At 44.5% G+C, this 19,952-nt stretch overlaps 1 protein-coding gene across 1 annotated transcript in view; it reads right to left on the bottom strand.

The window, feature by feature from the left end:
• Positions 1-2,986: 2,986 nt before the first annotated feature.
• The window catches only part of PPP2CB (protein phosphatase 2 catalytic subunit beta), a 28,862-nt gene continuing 11,896 nt past the window's right edge, over positions 2,987-19,952 (bottom strand). The window contains exons 2-7 of the mRNA XM_066574533.1: positions 14,313-14,522; positions 12,084-12,257; positions 10,149-10,238; positions 8,362-8,523; positions 6,336-6,454; positions 2,987-3,713 (exon numbers count right to left, since the gene is read on the bottom strand). Of these exons, the coding sequence (XP_066430630.1) occupies positions 3,641-3,713; positions 6,336-6,454; positions 8,362-8,523; positions 10,149-10,238; positions 12,084-12,257; positions 14,313-14,522 (828 nt within the window). The 3' untranslated portion in view covers positions 2,987-3,640. The remainder of the gene's footprint in view (positions 3,714-6,335; positions 6,455-8,361; positions 8,524-10,148; positions 10,239-12,083; positions 12,258-14,312; positions 14,523-19,952) is intronic.

The following is a 19,952-nucleotide window of genomic DNA, read 5'->3' as shown; positions in this document are numbered from 1 at the left end:
CTATGAACCCCATTCTTTTGAATGAGATCATATCTACATGACTTTTTCCTGCATCGTAGTGCATGGGAATAAAAGCCGTATTATCTTTGAGCGTTCCCTCAGAAGGCCTTACCCATTGAAAACAAATCAGTGTGCGATGCGAGGTTTCCCATTGAGAACAATTAAACACTTGCCGAACCTTAGCCGGAGCGGAACGCCACGCGGTAGGATCGCAACTGTACTGCAGTGATGGGAGGCGGTTTTGACACAAAGTGCCTCACATCCACGGGGACATCGCATGTTGGTGAGCGAGATATTGGGACGATTTTCACAGCCTGTTATCACGCTCACCCGTGTGAATCTAGCCATAGCAAAATATATGGGAGGGAAAGAAGAGACCACTGATAAATCACTTCCCCACTACAACATCTAATAAAGGTGGGACAGCCGCTGTTGCTCCACATAATACGGGTTAGCAAATGATCAAAAAAGTTTTTATCCAGTTATGTGGCCAATGCCATAAATGCTTTTTCAGCTGGTAATCATGTGGACAGGGCAGTAACATCACATGCTACCTTGCTTAAGAAGTGGTGATGGAAAATTTCACTAAAAGTGTTCAAGAGGGGCCTGGGTAATGATGTAAGAGTAATTTGTAATCGTGTGACATTTTATTTCAGGGTTATAACTGACTTTTATAACTAGTGAAAACAGGAGCCAGCAGCGGGTGAGGATCAAGTACAATGGTGGTCTCTGCACAATCCTTAGATAAGGGAATTACCAATTTCAGCAATGGTATATGTTTATAGCAAAACATTTTATAAGTACAATTTCTTATGTTCACATGTAAATTTGAGATGTAATTGAGATGTCAATTGTAACTAGAGATGAGCGAGCATACACGGTAAGGCGATATACTGGAGAGAGCATCGCCTTTTTCAAGTACCTGCTGGCTCGTCCCTGAAGATTTGTGGGGGGCCGCAGGGGTTGCAAAGGGGATCGGGAGAGAGGGATCTCTCACTCTCCTCCCCACGCCCCCTCGCGCCGTCTGCAACCCCCCCCCCCCCCCTCGAATCTTCAGGGACGAGCCAGCAGGTACTTGAAAAAGGCGATGCTCTCGAGTACATCGCCTCACCGAGTATGCTCGCTCATCTCTAATTGTACCTTTTAAAATACTTTTATGGATTATTGCCGAGTTGTGAAAACCCAACCCATCTGTCCTACGATGATTGGAGGACAGCCAGGCGGGGTTTGCTTGCGATCAGCTTGTGCTACAGTGTTTTTCAATCTATACTTTATACTCAATAAAGAGCTTCAGAGGAGGAAGCGAATTGTGAACCACTTGTCTGTTTCGCGCTGTATTCGTCTCAGGTGCACAGTTATCTGGCATACCTAATTGCTAAGGCTTTGTTACCCCCTGAGAATCAGCTTACTGTTGGAGTAATCAATTTAGGTGAACAGGATAGGAATAATTTTTTCTCAGCCTCATACATAGTCCATCTAGTTCAGCCTATTTCAACCCCCTAGTTGATCCAGAGGAAGGCAGAAACCCCAGGTTACTACGCGATATGCAGATGTTATTGTCACGTTCATACCTCTACATTGAAAGACGTGAAATCCATGGTTAACACAAAAATTTACATGCTGTGGATTTAAAAATCCACTCAAGACAATGTCTGTGTGGAAGTTTTCTACAGCACATGGGTACCGTTTGTTAAAATCCCACCCATATATCTGGTACTGTAATCTTCTGTGCAGAAATCAGCACGAAGAATCTCTGAAGATACATCCACACGCACCAGAAGCATTGCAGGTTTAGCCAAATTGAAGAATTCTAATACACACATTTTACACCATTTATTCTACAGTTGTGCAATTCCTTAGTCCCAGATTACAAATGTAGCAAAACTTTTCTTAACACATTTTGATACCTTTGTCCCATTCGTTTTCCCTTTCAATTGGTTTACAATGGGTTTTGTTGAGAATAGATTTTGAATAGGTTAAGAGGACTTTGATAATTTTGCTACATAGAACTGGCAGGGACCTCCAGGTTCATCGGGTCCAACGGCTTAATGCAGAATCACAAAATCATCCCAGACAGATGTCTGTCCAGCCTCTGAAGACTTCCATTGAAGGAGAACTCATCACCTCATGTGGTAATCTGTTCCACTCATTGATCCCCCTCACTGTCCAATATCTAATTTGTCCAAAATATATAAAGAGGTCAGCAGCAAAAACAATGGTTCAATCCGCACATATATTGAATTGGTATGAATACCATATGCACACTATCCAAATTGGGTTTGGACCACAACTCACAAAAGTTCCCAAGTAGTAAAGGGTATAGCAGCGATACAAGATGCAAGATCTTCAAGTAGGAAAAGACTTTATTCCTCCATAAAACACAAGTAGCAGCAACGTTTCGACCAACAGGTCTTTCTCAAGCAGAAAAAGCTTAAGACCTGTTGGTCGAAACGTTGCTGCTACTTGTGTTTTATGGAGGAATAAAGTCTACTTGAAGATCTTGCATTGCTGCTATACACTTTACTACTTAATACATAATCTGTGTCTCCTCCCTTTCAGTTCCATCCCATTACTTCTGGTCTTTCCTTGTACAAATGACAATAGGGCTGATGTCTCTGCACTGTGACAGCCCTTCAGATATTTGTAGACCGCCATTAAGTCTCCTCTCAGCCTTCTTTTTTGCAAGCTCAACATTCCCAGATCCTTTAACCGTTCCTCATAGGACATGATCTGCAGATCGCTCACCATCTTGGTAACTCTTCTCTGAACTTGCTCCAGTTTGTCGCTCTTTTTTTTTTTAAAGTGGGGTGCCCAGAACTGGACACAGTATTCCAGATGAGGTCTGACTAAGGAAGAGTAGCGTGTCTCCACTCAACATCTGTAGGTCAAGTTGAATATTTTCTCTAGTTTATAGTTTTATCAGCCAGTGATGGAAAAAAATAATTGAGAAATGGACTCAAGTTTAAAAAGTACTCCGCACACATCCTGGAGTTCTACAATTGAAAGTTTATTTGTTCAAATACACCAAAGGAGCGGCAAGCACTTTCTTGACAAATATACAGAAAAACGTACAATAATGTTATGGCAAACACTCAGGTCAAATCTGTCCAATATATTTGTACTTAAAAAAAAAAAAAAAAAATTAAACAGTTGATGGTTAGCTTGTGCATTTTCTTAAAAATAACTCAAAATTGTATTTGTCATGCCAGCTGATCACTACAACTAAAATGTACAAAGTAGGTGCAAAGGTGGGGGGTAAAGGCCTTGCAACTTCCCCATACCAACTGCCTAGACAGTTCAGTAGGAAACATAACTTATACAAATACAGCAGGCAAAATGACTAATGGACTGGCTATGCGTTTTATATTCTTATCCGCAGTCTCAAATTGTGCTAAATGCTTCATCAACAGTATGGCACATTTTGGTCCGTGACAGAGGTGGTTTAGCTCGTTTGGGAATATAAACTTAGGGAAATGAAAAGTGTACTTCAGGGACAGTAAGGACAGGGTGATGTAACAGCTGATTCTGGATGGTTAAATTATTTTGGTTTTCATTAGTTGGTTTGCATGTCTATATACAGACACATGGATGTTTGTTGCCAAGTATAATTGCACAGATGAAGGCAATGTGTAGAGATTGCTTATAGGAAATAGTCAGGAGTGCGTCGAGTAACATGCGGCTCTCCACGCCGAGGAGCAGGATCAAACTGGAGACTGTAGGGGAGAGAAAGAACAAAATGTATACATATCATGCAATGCTATTACTTACAAGCAAGAAGCCTGAAGAGGACACTACAAGACATCTTCAGGGTGCGTTCAGACAGACGATTTAAGCTAGGTTCACACGGGGGGGGGGGGGGGGGGGGGGGGGGGAATTTGCCGCAGAAGAAAAGCTTCTACGGCAAAACCGCTTCAAAGGTTCTTCTTGGCTTGCAGATTTTCTTGCGTATTTTGGCCGCTTTTTCGTCTCGGAAAATGCGCAAACGTTTTTTCCCCACACCGTTTTTTTTAACTTTTGCAGCGTATTCTGCATCTATAGAGGCTAAGGGTAAAAAAGCGCTGCGGAAAATCCAAAAGAATTGACATGCTGCATATCCTAAAGCTGCGCCGCAGCTGCATTTCCACAGGGCGGAAAAATTCTGCCCTGTGAGAACAGCTTTTTGGCCAAACACATTTGCACTGCAAACGCAGCGGTTTTGCTGCAATGCGAATATGAAACGACAAACCACAGCAAAACAGCAGCAGATCCGCACCGTGTGAACCCAGCCTTAGTAAGGATTTTCTGCAGTGGAAAATCCACACCACAATCTGCAGCAGATCAATTGAAAAGGGTGGAATCTGCTGCAGATCCAAGTCAAAATCAGCGACAAAATCTGCAGAACTAAATACGCTGTTGGTTTTGGTGCGGATCTGCGCACAATTCTGCCAGATGTAAATGCACCCTTAATTTGTAACAATTCAATAAGTTGTAAGTGGTAAGCTTAACCTGCTTAGAACCACATTCTGTAAATGTACGGCACGTGGTCCTAGCATTTAAACCCGCGCCACTGTAAATATAGGATGCGAATGTAACCCTTTCCAACCCAATTTCCCTGCCACCCGCACGCTCCCCGGCTCTTATTTTGGGTAGGAAAGCGCATTGTGGATTCCTTGGAATTACTCATCAGAAACACATAAAAATGACCCATTTTCTTAGCCATTTTTTTTTAAATGATTAATTACCAATCCAGTGTTGGCCTTCGGCCAACATTTAGATTTCCCTTCATAGCTGCGTTGTCTGACGAGGACCAAAAAGTTTCTAACAGTGTGCAGGACAGAGCTATGTCAGAGGCTGCTCTGCTTATGTATGCGACAATGGAGCTCTGTCCTGCATCCTGTTAGAAACGTGTCGGTCCTCGTCAGACATCGGAGCTATGCAGGGAAATCGTAATGTTTAATGAGGGCTGACACTGAATTGGAAAGGGTTAAAGGGAACCTGTTATGTCCCCACAGCACCATAAACTAAGTTATGGGATTTTTAGGGAACATGATACGGAGCCAGGTGAGTTCTCTACTTACCTGCTCGCTGCAGATAACGAACGCAACCGAATATCCCATTCTTTCAGTGCTGTGCATTCGCTCTCCCATACATATGTATGGGAGAGCGCCCGCATGACTATAAAAAGTCAAATTTTCAGTGCCATGCACCATCTCCAGCATACGGGCACCACAGGAACCTGGGAGTGCATGAGCATTTAGAGGGGAAAAAAAACCCTCATCATAGCTCATCTGGCTGTTACCTTCCCTAACCATGTTTATTGTGCTGTGGGGATATTTACATTGACACCAAAAGATGAACTCTACATTTAATTTCTGTACATTATCACTAATAAAGTTAAAAAAGATAATATTGGTATATTTATCTTTACAAGAACCAAAAGGGCAGCGGTTATGAAAATTGGCACAAAAGTTTTAGCACCCAAATAAAAAAAAAAAACTAGTACGTTTAAACCACCAGATGCATAAAATTGGCCAAAGTGTGTTATGTTGTTTAGGTTCAAAACACTGGTAAGTAAGAGATTAAGTAAAGGCTGATTTAGACAACGATCATCACTCAAAAAAATCTTTTAAGCGATAATCTGTGTTCTTTAGTGCAAGGTGATCGTTCAAACGTTGAGCGATCACCTTGCGCTCCGAGCGAAGGGTGCAGAAACAAGCGGGGGTGTCACAGCTTGTCTTCTGCATCCAGCTGTTCCCCACTCGGAGCGCTCGCCTGTTATACACAACTGTATCCCGCTGTGAATTCCTGATAACTGATCGCTGAGCTTTCAGCACGCTGGAAGATCAGCGACTGCTTAACGAAAACTGCAGGATGTCAGTGAAGTTAGACAACGATTATCGCTCAAAACGCGGCTTTGAGCGAAGATCGCTGTATCCAAAAGGGCCTTAAATCAGTGGACGTGTGCAGAATTACATTTTAATACATATCAATGCCAAAAACAATCTTGTCCTGGAGGCGTCTGGGACACAAGAACCACTGATCTCTACAATGATTTCACTTAACCCTTTCCCGGACACCATACAACTCTGCCCCTTGCGGTTCGGTCGTGTATAACTGCCGGCTGTGTGGTGCTTCTTCCGGCCGTCTCTCATACCTCTCCGTCACTGTATGAAGCGGGCTCGGAAGCAGAGCCTGCTGCATGCACAACATGGACAGCAATCTCAATCTCAGCAGTGAACACAAAATGTGACCTGGACACAGGAGCATCAATGACAGATCCCTGGTCATGTAAGGGTTAAACTTACCTTGCATTTACCAAACTTTAGAAAAGCTAAAAGCTAGATAAAACCACTTACAAAGAGTATTTTAGGGTGTCGTCCAGTTCCATTATAGCTGCCTGATTTCCACAACGATAACAATAATTAGGTGCACTGAAAATAGTAACCACGTTCCTGTCATGACACCAGTTGTAGCCCTGCAAGAGAACCAACGGATGTAAGACAAGCCAAAGGCCAACAAGGTAAAAGCAAAGATACATAAAGGGGAGATGTATACAGACTGGTGCTTCACATGCCAGTCTAAGGGCGCATTCACATGGACGTGTATTCCAGTCTGTGACTACGCGGTATTCATGTGCGCAAAAAAAAGGAATGCACAAAATCGCAATGATTGCAGGCCAAGTTCTCACTGAAATGAATTAAGAGCTTGGCCTGCAATACCAAGCCTGACCACTGCACTGGGAACAGAGAGGTGTGCTTCCTGTAGAAATCAGCTCAGTGCACCAGCTCAGCTGCATGGCAGAGGTCCCTGGTGACGGGTCCCGGCTGATCTACTATGGATGACATATCTGGAGGATAGGCACTCAATACTTTGAGCTATTAATACTTTGAATTATTAAAAAGGAAAAAACTAAAAATAAGTTTTATTAAAAAAAAAAAAAAAAAATGATTTGACTAGACAAATGTATTAACAAACCCTTTCCTAGTTCACACTTAAAACAATTAAAAGTAACATACCTGGCATCACTGTGTCCATAAAAGTCTAAACGATCAAAGTCTTATGCACAGTGACCGCCATAAGGTTAAAAAAAATGCAGCAGCAGGATTGTAGTTTCATTGATACAAATACGGGATGGGTAGAACATTTTTTGGAGTGGCAGAGTATCAATGAAAACCTAGAGCTCACCCCACAAAATGAGAACTCATACGGTCCCACTGATGGAAAAACAATATAAGAAATAAAATAATGGGGGTCAGGATACATAAAACATAAACACCATATAGTTTCCAGATTGTGGTCATCGTACCGACCTACAGAATAACGTTTGTACTGGACCGTTAATGCTGTATCAAGACTTTCCACTCCAAAATGACAGAATTGCATGTTTTGTGCCCCATTTCATCCCATTACATTGTACATTAAAAATACAAGTCATTCTGCAAAAAGGAAAAAACACTACAAGTTCTCATACGGCTCAGCTGAAGGACAGACTCGTCTTGGAATATGCAGAGATGAATATATGAGAACGGGAAAACCCCAAAAGTGCATTATGTGTAAGTGGATATACATTTATGCCTGACCACCACTATATTACAAGTGTGTATGTGCCATAAAATTACAAGTTTGTGCGTTTTTTTGCCCTTTCTTCACAGAATAAGCAGTCGTGCGTGCACATGAGGGATAGCACTATCTGGTCACTACATGATTTGTATTTTTCATTTAAAAACACAAGTTTTCTCCTTTTTGTAGACCATTTTTAATTGTTTGTTTTTTTCTGAACTCGGCTAAGGTGGAAGTGGAGACAAGCTGCTGTGTAAGGTCTCATCCTGCACACACAAAAGTGGAAATCCTGCCCCTCTATATCTTTGTAGCACACCCTCAGTAGGAGCATGGAAGACATCATATAGCAGTACAGAGCAGTGTAGATGTAACTTCAGCACTAGGACAAGACCGTAAACCACTCATGAGAAGGAGCAATGTCTATCTACTTCTGTCTCCAGCACACCCTCCTGACTTCTATAGGCAACCTTGATCCTTCAGTGACAAGTCAAGACAGATTTTACCAGTGACTTGAGTGAGACGTGCACAAGGCAGTGGGGAAGAGGAAAGGAGCCTGATGAGAAGAAATGCCTAGCCCATCTTTTTTACTAGGTTACAATGTTTCCCATATTTATTTGCAATATTCATTTATGCAAAGTCTATTGACCTTTCTGCCCGTTTAAAGCAGAACTTAGGAAATTCACCAAAAGTCAGATCCAGCAATTCCTCCCTAAAAATCTTATGGAGTCAAGTAGTAATTTAAAAAGAAAAAAAAATTGAATGCAGTTACATGTGCAGAAGCCGAACTGCGCTTATATTTAGGGTATTTTGGCACAGACATACCTCCATCACAAGCTGATGAGCACGTGACACCAGAGTGAGTCCATTGGCATGGTTAAAGGTTTCAGAAATATCCTGCCCAAAAGTGTAACCAGCACCTCGAGGGGAAATGCCCCAACCACCACGATCATCTGGATCAGACCACAACAGGTCACACATCGGCCCCTACAGGAACAATTACAACACGTTAGGTTTGAAAGAAAAATATACACTATTATACGAGAGATGCAGATTAAAGAAACAAGATATAAAACACACAACGAGAAAGACGTAGAGTTACTGACATACAGGGCAGGAGAGTCCAGGAGACGCAGTGCCTCTTCCATATGCTACAGTTCTCTCTGACTTCATAAACATAGGCTGGGTAATGGTCACATCTGCGTTAGGAGCCTCCGTTCGAATGTCCATTGGACATCAGGCATGGAATGCCGGAAGAAAAAATGCTGCACGAAGGACTGTGTCCGGCAAAATACTGGACACTAAACGGAGACCAAATGGACACCATTACAGTCAGTGGGGTCCGTTTGGTTCCGTCATAAGGCGGATTCATCCGGCCAGGGGATTCCCCTTTCCTGCTCCCATAGTGGAGTGGGAAAACAAAACACCCGAATGCAGGTGTGAACATAGCCTTAGGGCTCATGCCCAAGAGCGGAGCGGGATACAACTGCAATTTTACGCCGTGGGGATAAACAAAAAAGTTCCCGCTGGCGATTGCTGAAAAATGCGCTTTTTACTGCAGTCTCCATTAATACTACACTAATGAAGATCTCCTGCCGCGGAAAAACACGGCAAAACACGCCATGTTTTTTTCCCCCACTGCGTAAATCTGCGGCAGAATCCCGCATGTAAGGACTGAGCCATTAGGTTTAATAGAACGTATTAACTGCGTTATTTCGCCACAGATTTACGACGCAGGGACCGCGGCATAAATCCGTCCGTGGGCATTAGCCCTTAGTATATAATTCAGATTGTGAGCCCCAGCGCAGACAGGAACTAGTGTTAGCGAGTCTCTGTGCAGATGCCATATAAATAAAACAGGTTCTGTTTAAGGGGTTTGCTTGTACAAATCCCTTTAATAATTTGGTTTACCCTACATTTTTAGAAAACATTGGAAATCCCCATTTATAATTAGTAATGCGCTGCTCACGATACTTTACGGGTAACTAATGGTGCTTTTAGACGGAACGATTATCGCTCAAGTGAGCAAACGTTAATTGTTCCATTCAAGCGCAAGCCAACAACCGATCAATGAACAAGAAACGTCGCTTTTTCCTAATTGGTCTTTATGCCTGCAGCAAATAAACATCACTTGCTCGTTCGCTTATCTGTCAGTTTAAACAGCGCTCATTCAGCCTTTTACATTCGCTTGTATAGGGAATATAAAACACTAAATGATCCTCGTGGGAACGAGCCAACGATGTGTCTATCTGTATAAACAGGCTGCCCAAGAGAGAACGAGCTAGGGGTGACGTCACTGACTCATTCAAACGGACCATTAGAACACAAGTACTATGGCCCGTGTCATGGAGTCATATAGCAAAATCCCAATAGTGGAAAGAGTCAGTAATCTAGGTCGTAGGACTGGGGAGAAGTATGACGACCTGTAGCCTCCTACCACAGCTGCCCATACTAGACTCACTGCTCCCTGGTAGTGGTTATCCACAATGGGCAGGACAACCACCATGAGCCATGCTGCCAATGTGCCTATACAAGTACAGACTCCTAGCTGGGAGTCTAGAATTTCCTCTAGTTACATGGCTAAAGCAGTGATTTAATAGGCTCATAAATACCTCATGCGGAACCTCTTGTAAGCGATCCAAAGCACGAATATGATCCAGCGTATCGATAGAAGGGGAAAGCCCTCCGTGAAGACAGAAGATCTGAAAAGGAAGACAAATGGTGATACATTGTCCTTATTGAAAACAAGATAAGGAACCGGCTACACAGTAAGTGTAAGGGCTTATATACAGGAGCGTATATCGGCCGCCGTTTACACGTTCTCCTAACTATTTGACAATCGGAATAATTCCCAGATCGCTGACCCTTCTGGAGTAATCAGCGATAGAACATCTGATGTTGCTTTTTACCAATGAAGTACTAAGGAAGTAGAGGCAGAAAATTGCTACACACCTAATGCAGAATGACCTGAACTGCCCGTCACCCTTCACCTGTCTGTAGTCATCTGGTAACCTGCGGGAATTGTTCTTCATGTACAATAGAAGAACAGATGGCCAACTGCCACTTGTGAGGAGCACCACTTGGCATACTACGGTAGTCACCTGTGTCACCAGGTGAGCATCGGACCCCTCCAGAACGGTCAAAGCATCATATCTGTCATTGTAGATCAGAAGACAGACAAGTATAATGCAGTGAACACTGCGCTGTCATTGGTTGCTATGGGCAACAATGATTTTGCGTTTACAATGCGTGTGCACTTTGCTGATTTGTGTGGATCTACAGCAGATTTAACACTTTCAATTGAACAAATTGAAAAGGGACGAAATCTGCACCAAAAAGGAGCAGCAAATCAGTGACGTGTGAAAGCGCTCCACTTCATAAGTAGGAATCAAAAAGGGTGAACTAGTGGAGATACAGAACGCATTGCGTTTCCCTCAATCTTAAGTTTTGCCATTGGCATCTTACTTTCCTGGCAACGTCTTCACAATTCTAATGCTAAACAGAAAAAGTGATCAAGAGCTAAATAAGCATGTTAGAGGGGAACGGAACGCAGACCACGGCAGCAACGCGTCTTTTCCTTCCAAGAGTAAGGCTACAACATGGCATGTAATCCCTACTGGGACAGCGATCCCAGGAGCCGTTGTCTGCCAAGATGAACATTTTTAGAGGAGTCAAATAAAGTTTTTGGTTACCGAATTCCTCCCACAGTACAACTGCATGCAGCCTCCCTCACCCCGCAGTACAACAAAGGCTTTAGCCCGCTGGATTTACATGGGATGATCATTGCTCGTTCGGTGACTAGAGGCAGAGCGCTCGTCCGCACACCTCCATTCTCTGTGATCAGGCAGTAGTTGAACAATCGGCGACTGCCTGTTTATACGGAGTGAGAAGTCGCTGACTAATCGCTTTGTTTCAGTGAGTTGACACAATACAACTAGTAACTGCTGAGTGACTTCTAGCTCCGCACCCAGTCAGTGGCTGTTTACAAGCGACAAAAATTTTTGTTTCAGTAATTTTTCAGCTGCTATTTGGCTTGGGTGAGACTGCCATTACACAGGCGCCAGCACTCACGATTGCCCGATTGCCAGGCTAGACCTCCAAGCACTGGTTCAAGCTGCTAATAGCCATTACATAAAGCGTTAATGGTGCACGTATAGCAGCAGCCATAGAGCACTATTACTCACGCATTAATTGTACTAATTGCCAGGCTGCACCGGCAGGTTGAGCCCAGAAATTGTTGGGCAAACATGAGCGAGAGCAGCAGCGAGCATATAATAGCGTTGCATCTGCAGGGCCGCAATCATAAAGAAAACCCATGTGCTAGCTGCAGCCACTAGCGCTCATGTTATAGCACCCAGTCCATTCCACCCCGACACAGTAGAATTAAATCAGGTGTACCCCCCCCCCCCCCCCCATACACTTGCCGCTCAACTTCTCCTACTCCATACACAAGGTGCTCGGCTAGTCGCAAGTGGCAACAATCTTGAAAACGCTTGTTACCACTTGTAGAAATGTGAGGAGCCCCTGAGGAGCTATGAAGTACGTACCTGGCCATCAACTAAAGCTGTTAATGGTAAGTAGTCAAAGAGATCTGTGAAATACTTCCATACATTCGCATTCCCATACTTCCGTAGACACTCATCATAGAAACCATACACTTGAGTGATTTGTCGAGATTCATGGTTCCCTCTCAATATTGTGATGCGCTCCGGGTAACGGACCTAAGCAGGAAAAATATATTCAGATGCCGATAGGTACACTTCTCCAAATGACGTGAATAGAAAGGATATCCTATAAAAGTTATACTACTATATACTCCCGGCTAGTACTGGGTAGGACCCCTTTTGCCATCAGAACAGCGGGACTTGTAGAATGGCCTCACAGAGCTGCTATAAACATTCCTTAGGGTTCGTTCTCACGTAACTTAATTACTAAGAATTTTTCATGTCAAACACTGCAACATTGGTGCGGACCTTGATGCAGATCCATAGCCGACTTCACACCATCAACTGAGCGGGTGAAATCTGCTCTGGGTCCGTGCCAAAATCTGCAAAAGGTGCGGCTTTGACACGAATTTCGAGACAGATTAGCACCAAAATCTGCAGTGCAAAATTCAGCTGTCTGCGAACATACCCATACGGAATACTGATCTAGTAGCATCCTACAGTTGCTGCACACCTGGTGGCAAAATGTACTTAACCTTCTGCTACACCACCTCTACTGGACTGTTACCTGGTACCGTGCTGGTCAGTGGGGCACACCGACCTTAATTTGAGATCACATGTTCTTTGCGACGGCGACCACGTTTTTCCTCCTTTTTGCACTAAACAATATACAGTTTTGCCATTCTAATTATGTGTAAGTGTCGTTTAGAGGCCTAAAATGTGCCAAACAAGACGCACCACAGAATAGATTCATGTGGTTTATTAAGAATTCTGACTCTATGTACACAGCGAGTAGCAGAAAAGAAAATTTAGGAGACCCTTTTTAATGTTCCAGTCTTGAACTGTGCATTTCTGTCTAGCCCATTCGCAGCTGTAAACCATTTACTGAGAACCAGTCAGGTCCCCCAAGCTGCCAGAGCAGCAGGATATAGTAACAGATATGCTGAAATCAGCCGGTCACTGATCGGTTTAGTAGTTTTGCAAATCTTACTCTTGAAACTTTGCAGGGCTGGACAGTCCAATGATGCTCGTGTGTATTCATATATGCACCCTCCAGATGCTGACTGGCAGGTCCTTCAGTGTTATTGTGCATACAGATGAACTTTCCAATGAGCGTCTGGAGGAAGGTGGGGTGAGTGTGCATATATCAATATGCAGGAGCTTCATTAGACTCGTCTGCACTTCAGTCCTGAAAAGTTTTTTTTTTAAATGTACTAAACCGATCAGTGTAAGTGACAGACTGCAGATATTAGTGTATCATCATACCCTACTGCCGGCAGCTTATGAGACCTGACAGCTACCCCTTAAAGGGTTAATGTGATGCAAGTTCCAGGAATTCTCAGATCCCATTTTGGCGCTTGGTCTTGACATCGATGGACCATCTTGAATACGTGTGAATGCTTGTATGGCTGCACCTAACTGGCTGATTAGATCTTTGCATTTACAGCAAGTGCAAGTAATGGAATAGCTGATGATTTGCTAGCTATGACATTGCCACAATTAAAGGGGTTCTGACATGAATAATGTTTGTATGCTTTAGCAGCCATTGTTTCCTGGTCTGCCTAATGGACACAGGGAACCCACGGTTTAATGGCTGCTAAAACATAAAAACATAATACTTACCTTGTCTCCTGTTGTTGTTGACATCGGGGGGGGGGGGTCATCTCCCGGCAGGCTCTGTTCTTCCTCTTCTTCCTCCACGAGCCGCGCTGCTCCGGGATCGCGCGCATGCGCAGTGGAGAGGTGCCCTCTGGCAGGAGTCAGGACGGGCCGCGTCTCCACTGCGCACGCGCAGAATCTCGGAGTTCAGCCAGGACGGACGGGCCGCCCACAGCAAGCACTGCTTGTGACGTGCTTGCTGTGGGCGGCCCGTCCGTTCACCTCGGAAGTGGCCGACGGACGGAGCAGAACAGGAAGCGGTCATTTTGACCGCTCCTGCTCTGCTTCTACAAGCCACAGAAAAAGATGCCGACTGGAAGGCACATGCCTGGCGATCGGACCTGGCCAGGCAAGGTGAGTAAATTTTTTTTTTTTTTTTATGTCAGAACCCCTTTAACTGCAGGCTAAAGTGGCAAAAAAGAAGTAAACAAAAAATCCCAAACACAATATTACCTTTAATGCTACAAGAAGAGTCACTGTCTCCACAGAGTAGTAGCCTCTATCCACATAGTCTCCCATAAATAGGTAGTTAGTGTCTGGGGATTTTCCTCCGATTCTGAAGAGTTCCATAAGGTCATGGAATTGGCCATGGACGTCTCCACACACGGTGACAGGACAGCGGACATCCTGCACGTTTGACTCTTTAGTAAGGATTTCTTTTGCCTAAAACAATACAAAAAGAGGGATATGTTAAAAACAAAGCAATATCATGACGTCTGTCAGGCATGAAGGAGAACATTAGGAAATATTAAATATCACGGGAATAGAGGCCGATTCCAGTGTTCTCCGATTAAGGCTGCCCTGTCCACGGACGTTGCGGTATCCCATGGCGGCGATATTCTGCCCAGAAGCAGGTGCTGGCAGGCGGATCTCCGCTGTCAGCCTATGTGACAGATAGGCCGACCAGAGAATCGCGGTAAATTCGCAGCATGCTGCGAATTGCCGCCCGTGAGCGGAGAATCGGAATGACTCTCTGCTCGTGGGGGGGGGGGGGGCGCTCTCCATAGCGCCCCGCGGCAGGATTATCACTGTGGCGAACGCAATGAAAACCTGCCCGTGGACAGGGGGGGGGGGGGGCGCTCTCCATAGCAGCCCGTGGACAGGCAGCCCAAGAGGAATAACGTCTGGCTACACAACACTTCCACGGCCGGATTATTCCCTATCACGCTCCATATCCTCACACAGATCAGCTCAATGGAACTACAGGAAGGCAAACTTGCTCATTCGCGGGTACGAAAGATGTGTGACTACAGCCATAAGGTACAAATGAAGGTTTTTGTTTTAGCGGTTTCATTTTTTTCTCCCCACTTTCAAAAAGTTCTAATATTTTATGTTTCCGACAACATCACTGCACAAAGGCTTGTTTTTTGCCAGACGAGTTGTATTTAGACAATTCTATGCTGCCATGTTCGTGGCAAGACTTCGATGAATGCCCTTTGCTGTTCGACCATGACTATGCCCCATGGTTTGTCAAGTTTGGTTTGAAAAAACTTGAGGGGCCTGGACAGAGACCTGAAGCCAAACTTATCGAATACCCACCAGATGAATTAGAACATCGATTGCAAGCAAAACCTTCTGGACCAACATGGATGCCTCACCTCACAAATGCTCTTATGGCTGAATCCCCACAGACACACTTACTGAAAGTCTTCCCAGAAGAGTGAAGGCTGCTATAGCTGCAAAAAGGGGGGCAAGGGGCTAGTAACATCTACTGTGCGGTAGGTGCGCACATATTTGGCCATAGTGTATCTAAATCCAAAGGCATGACTGATGAAATGGCCCCCCCCTAAAACTATCAAGCTAAAAACGGCCCACCATGGTCATCTTTTCCATACCCTATGAACAGGTAGTCGTCCATCTATGAATGACTGCCTGTTTACTGTGAAGAGAGGCGGTTGGGTGGTAGCGATCTCAGAGACATCATCACCGGGATGACAGTTGGGCACTTGCGTGTTAAAGGAGCCCAAGTGAAGAAAGAAAGCTCAGCAACAAGTGTTTTTGGAGCGCGGCTAGAGATGGATCTGCTTGTTGCACGGTTCTCATTAAAAAAGGCATTTACAAATATGTAAACTTTGCCTCCAAATATCATATAAAGGCTGCAGCGTAATCCTCTTTAGAAAGTAATTAAGAGAATAACTGCGCCACAAATCACAGTAAATGGATTCTTCAAGTCCAGGCAAAATAAATCACAGTGATTAGGTCAATGTGATTAACCCCTGCAGCTCAGCTGGACGCAGTGGGTGAACTCGCCCTGCAAACAGTTAAAAGGAATGCGACAACAGAAAATGAGCCATTGTTGAACCCCTTCCCTTTTTAAGGCAGTGCTGGTTGAGGGTGGCTTTAGATGTCCGTATATCGGACAGGTTATCACGCTCGGTTGATATACGGTCTCTCTCTCTGCAGGGGGATGAGGCTAGAAGAGCCAGAAGCAGTGCACTGAGCTCCCGCCCCCCTTGCCCCTAGCCACTATTGACAATGGGAGGAGGCAGAGAGGGGGCGGGAGCTCAGAGCACTGCATCCGGCTCTTCCAGCCTCCTCCCCCTGCAGGGATGGACACCATATATCGGCCGGGCGTGAAAACCTAGCCGATATACGGTCACCTGAATAAGCCCTAAACCCCACAGGACTCCTGCGCAGGGGGAAGATGCGGAATCTGTGACCTTTCTGCAATGTTAACTGCGGAAGGGCCGCGGGTTGGACGGCTTCTATTGGCTTCAATGGAAGCCATCCACGTGGAATCCACTCAAAGATAGAGCATGCTGCAATTTTTACTCTGTGCAGGAAGAATTACTTTCCCATAGCATGTTATGGAAGGTAATTGCTGCGGAACACCGGCCGCCGCCGCCCGCCCCGGACTCCGCAATGCAAATCCGCCGGTGTGCAGGTGGCCTTATAGGCACTTCCAACTATTGGAAAAACCTTGAAAACCACAAAAGACCCGATTGAAAAGTCTCCATGAAACAAATACAGAGTGCTGCGGCATTAGTCGGCCTCATGTCCGGTTTCAGTCACAGCAATCACTGGTTTTCTCTAATAAAGGTTCACAAGATGTGCAGCCGCTACGAGGGGGACTATTCCACCGAGTATGCACTAACTAGGACTGCAGAGTGGAAGCCCTACCAATTGTATAACCCGAAAGAGCATATTTTTGCCAACAAGGCCATTTTCAGGGAGCTTTCACACTGGTGATAAATATCGCACAATTTTAGCGGGATGCGAGAGTAAAAACGCACAATTATGAAACTCATGATTTTCAATAGTTTTCTTCCCATTTGTGATGTTTCACTCATGCGATGTTGTGAGAGCCTCCTTTTTAATCGCATTGCAAAGCACGAACTTGTGATTTTCGTGCGATACGTTTTTTAACATAAAGTCCTATTGACTGTTGCGCTTATAAAAATCACAGCGGAAAAATATGCACAGGTAAAAAAAAAAAATTTTTTTAAATTCGCAATTAGCAGCAGTGTTTTTGCGAGAAAAAGCAGCGCGGACGCTTATAAAAGTGTGTGTGGGTGGGGGAATTGCAATTGTGCTGCAGCTATATTGCGATCGTCAGTGTGAAGGAGCCCTCACATAGTATTTAGGTCAGTATACCAAACCAAAAACAGGTTCAAAGCATGATGAATTTTACATACCGTATTTTCCAGCGTATAAGATGACCTTTTAACCTCGAAAAATCTACTCTGCAGTCGGGGGTCGTCTTATACGCCGGGTATACAGGGTCCAAAAAAAAAAAAACAAAACAAAAAAATTGTCTGGCATTAGCAAATCACAGGCATTCATGACGTCATTAAATGGCTGTGATTGGCCAAGGCCAGACTTTTTTGGGAGGACAATGCATACCCGGCGTATAAGACGACCCCCGACTGCAGAGTAGATTCAAGGCCCGCTTGCAGAAAGCAATGCTCTACCAGTATGCACGAGGAAGCGACAGCCTGCAGTAGCGCCGCCGGAGGGGTGTATTGAATCCCCACCCCCCCACCACTGTATTCCCGGCATATAAGTTGAAAAGTAAGGGGTCGTCTTATATGCCTGAAAATACGGTATATAGTATTTATTTTTATACCCGATTTTGGCTTACAAGTGGCAATGCAAAAATACTGACCTATTGAAAGTAGACAGTGGTTTTTTTTTTTGAGGGGGTGGGGGTGGGGATTAAGTTATTTTAATTTTTTTTAAAAAACAAAGTCAAATGGAAGCTGTTGATGGAAGGAGACGTCCTTCCTGTAAATTTATTTTTCTTCTGCATCAAGAGCCCGAATCATCTGGCTTTTGCATGAAAAACAACCCCAAAAACAGCTGCAAAATGGGTATCGTGTAAGGGGTACTAGCCTTAAGGAGTATCTATGGACAGGCTGCTCAGATCGATAATATAGAAAAGGTTATTTACATCAGATAAGGTGATGGCATACCATTAGGATGTGTCTTATTACAGTGGGGATCCAACACCTGGGACCCCCACAATTCTGGGGGGGAAAAAGGGGGGGGGTGCGGGGAGAGAGCCCACAGCACCGCAATCCCCTTCATGATTTACGTTCACAGTCCACATCAGATACGAGGGGGTACTGATAAGTCTTTGGCTTTGTGTTCTTTTTTTGTTTCTATGGTAATGAGAGGTTGTTGTTCCGGAGATCGTCGATGCTGAGCACAACCTCATACTGGAGAATCAGCAAATTTCAGCTAAATGAATAGCAGACATCATGGGGGTTTCTGGTGAACGTGTAACATGAAGAAGCTATCTGCAAAGTTGGTCACCAAATGTTTGACAACAGATCAGAAAAGCATGTGAGTGAAAACTTCCCGGTCCATTTGTCAGCGTTTCCGGACTGATAAGAACTTCCTGGATCGACTGGTCACTATGGATGAGACCTGGATTTATTTGTATGACCCTGAAACCAAGGAGCAGTCAAAAGAGTGGAGGCACAGTGGTTCTCCTCGCCCAAAGAACTTCAGCCACGAAGGTGATGGCGTCTGTGTTCTGGGATAAGGAGGGCGAGCTGCTAGTGGACGACCTTCACAATGGTTCCACCATCAATGCACGGTATTACATTGAACTTTTGGACCAATTGAAGGCATCTCTGAAGGCTAAAAGGCGCGGGAAGCTGTTCAAATGAATCTTGTTCTGCAAGACAATGCCTGCGCTCACACTGCACAAGCGACCATGGCAAAACTGGTGGAGCTAGGCTTTCAGCTGGTTGACCACCCACCTTATTCACCAGATCTAGCTCCCTATAACTATCATCAGTTTCCAAACCTGAAGAAACACCTCAAGGGTACCAAATTTCACACCATTTCTGATGCCATGGCTGCTACGGATGACTGGTTTGAGGCAAAACCAAAATCCTTTTTGCAAGGCTTACAGAACTTGGAATACCGATGTGAGAAGTGTGTTGGCATCAGTGGAGAGGATGTGGAATAAATTTAAAGTTTCATCTGCCTATCTTGTTTCTTTCTGGGTAAAGCCAAAGACTTAGCAGCAGCCCCTCGTACAACAGTCACATTTATCCAGATGCATACCGCCAGACCTGTACACAACCAATGTTGCCTACTGAAGGTTACATTTCCATTGGCATGCAGAGAGGAGCACTCATACATACATATATATAGCCTCCCTTGTATTCTATCCTCCAGCTCTGTGACTGGTGCAGAATTAGGGCAATTATCTCCTTCACTTGCCAAGACCACCAAGGAATTTTAACTAGTAGGAAATGTTTTCTCATTTCCTGATTAAAACCTGGTAGCCTCCTGCAGTAAAGTGTATCAGGGACCTTTTAGGCTGGCTGCACATGGGCGGAATCGTATTGTGAAATCCGGGATGCCTCCAGACTCCACAGCAAATACTGCCCGTAGCATTCAATGGCAAATCGCGATTTCATCTCCACAAGTGGAAATCGATTGCGACTTTCCACTCGCGGAGAAGAAGTCACAGTTTGCAGCAACCCTGTTTGGACTCTGCACGGACAGCTTCCAATGAAGTCAATGGAAGCCGTCTGATTCGTGGCCCTTCCGCAATGACATTTGTAGTACTAATAATATAAATGTGTTTCTTATATCAGCCTAGGCAAACATTTTTATATTATATATATATCCATC

The sequence above is a fragment of the Eleutherodactylus coqui genome, chromosome 7, assembly GCF_035609145.1.
Source record: "Eleutherodactylus coqui strain aEleCoq1 chromosome 7, aEleCoq1.hap1, whole genome shotgun sequence".
Classification (NCBI taxonomy): domain Eukaryota; kingdom Metazoa; phylum Chordata; class Amphibia; order Anura; family Eleutherodactylidae; genus Eleutherodactylus; species Eleutherodactylus coqui.
The sequence above is the reverse complement of the archived record's forward strand: the minus strand, read 5'-3'. Positions and strand labels throughout refer to the sequence as shown.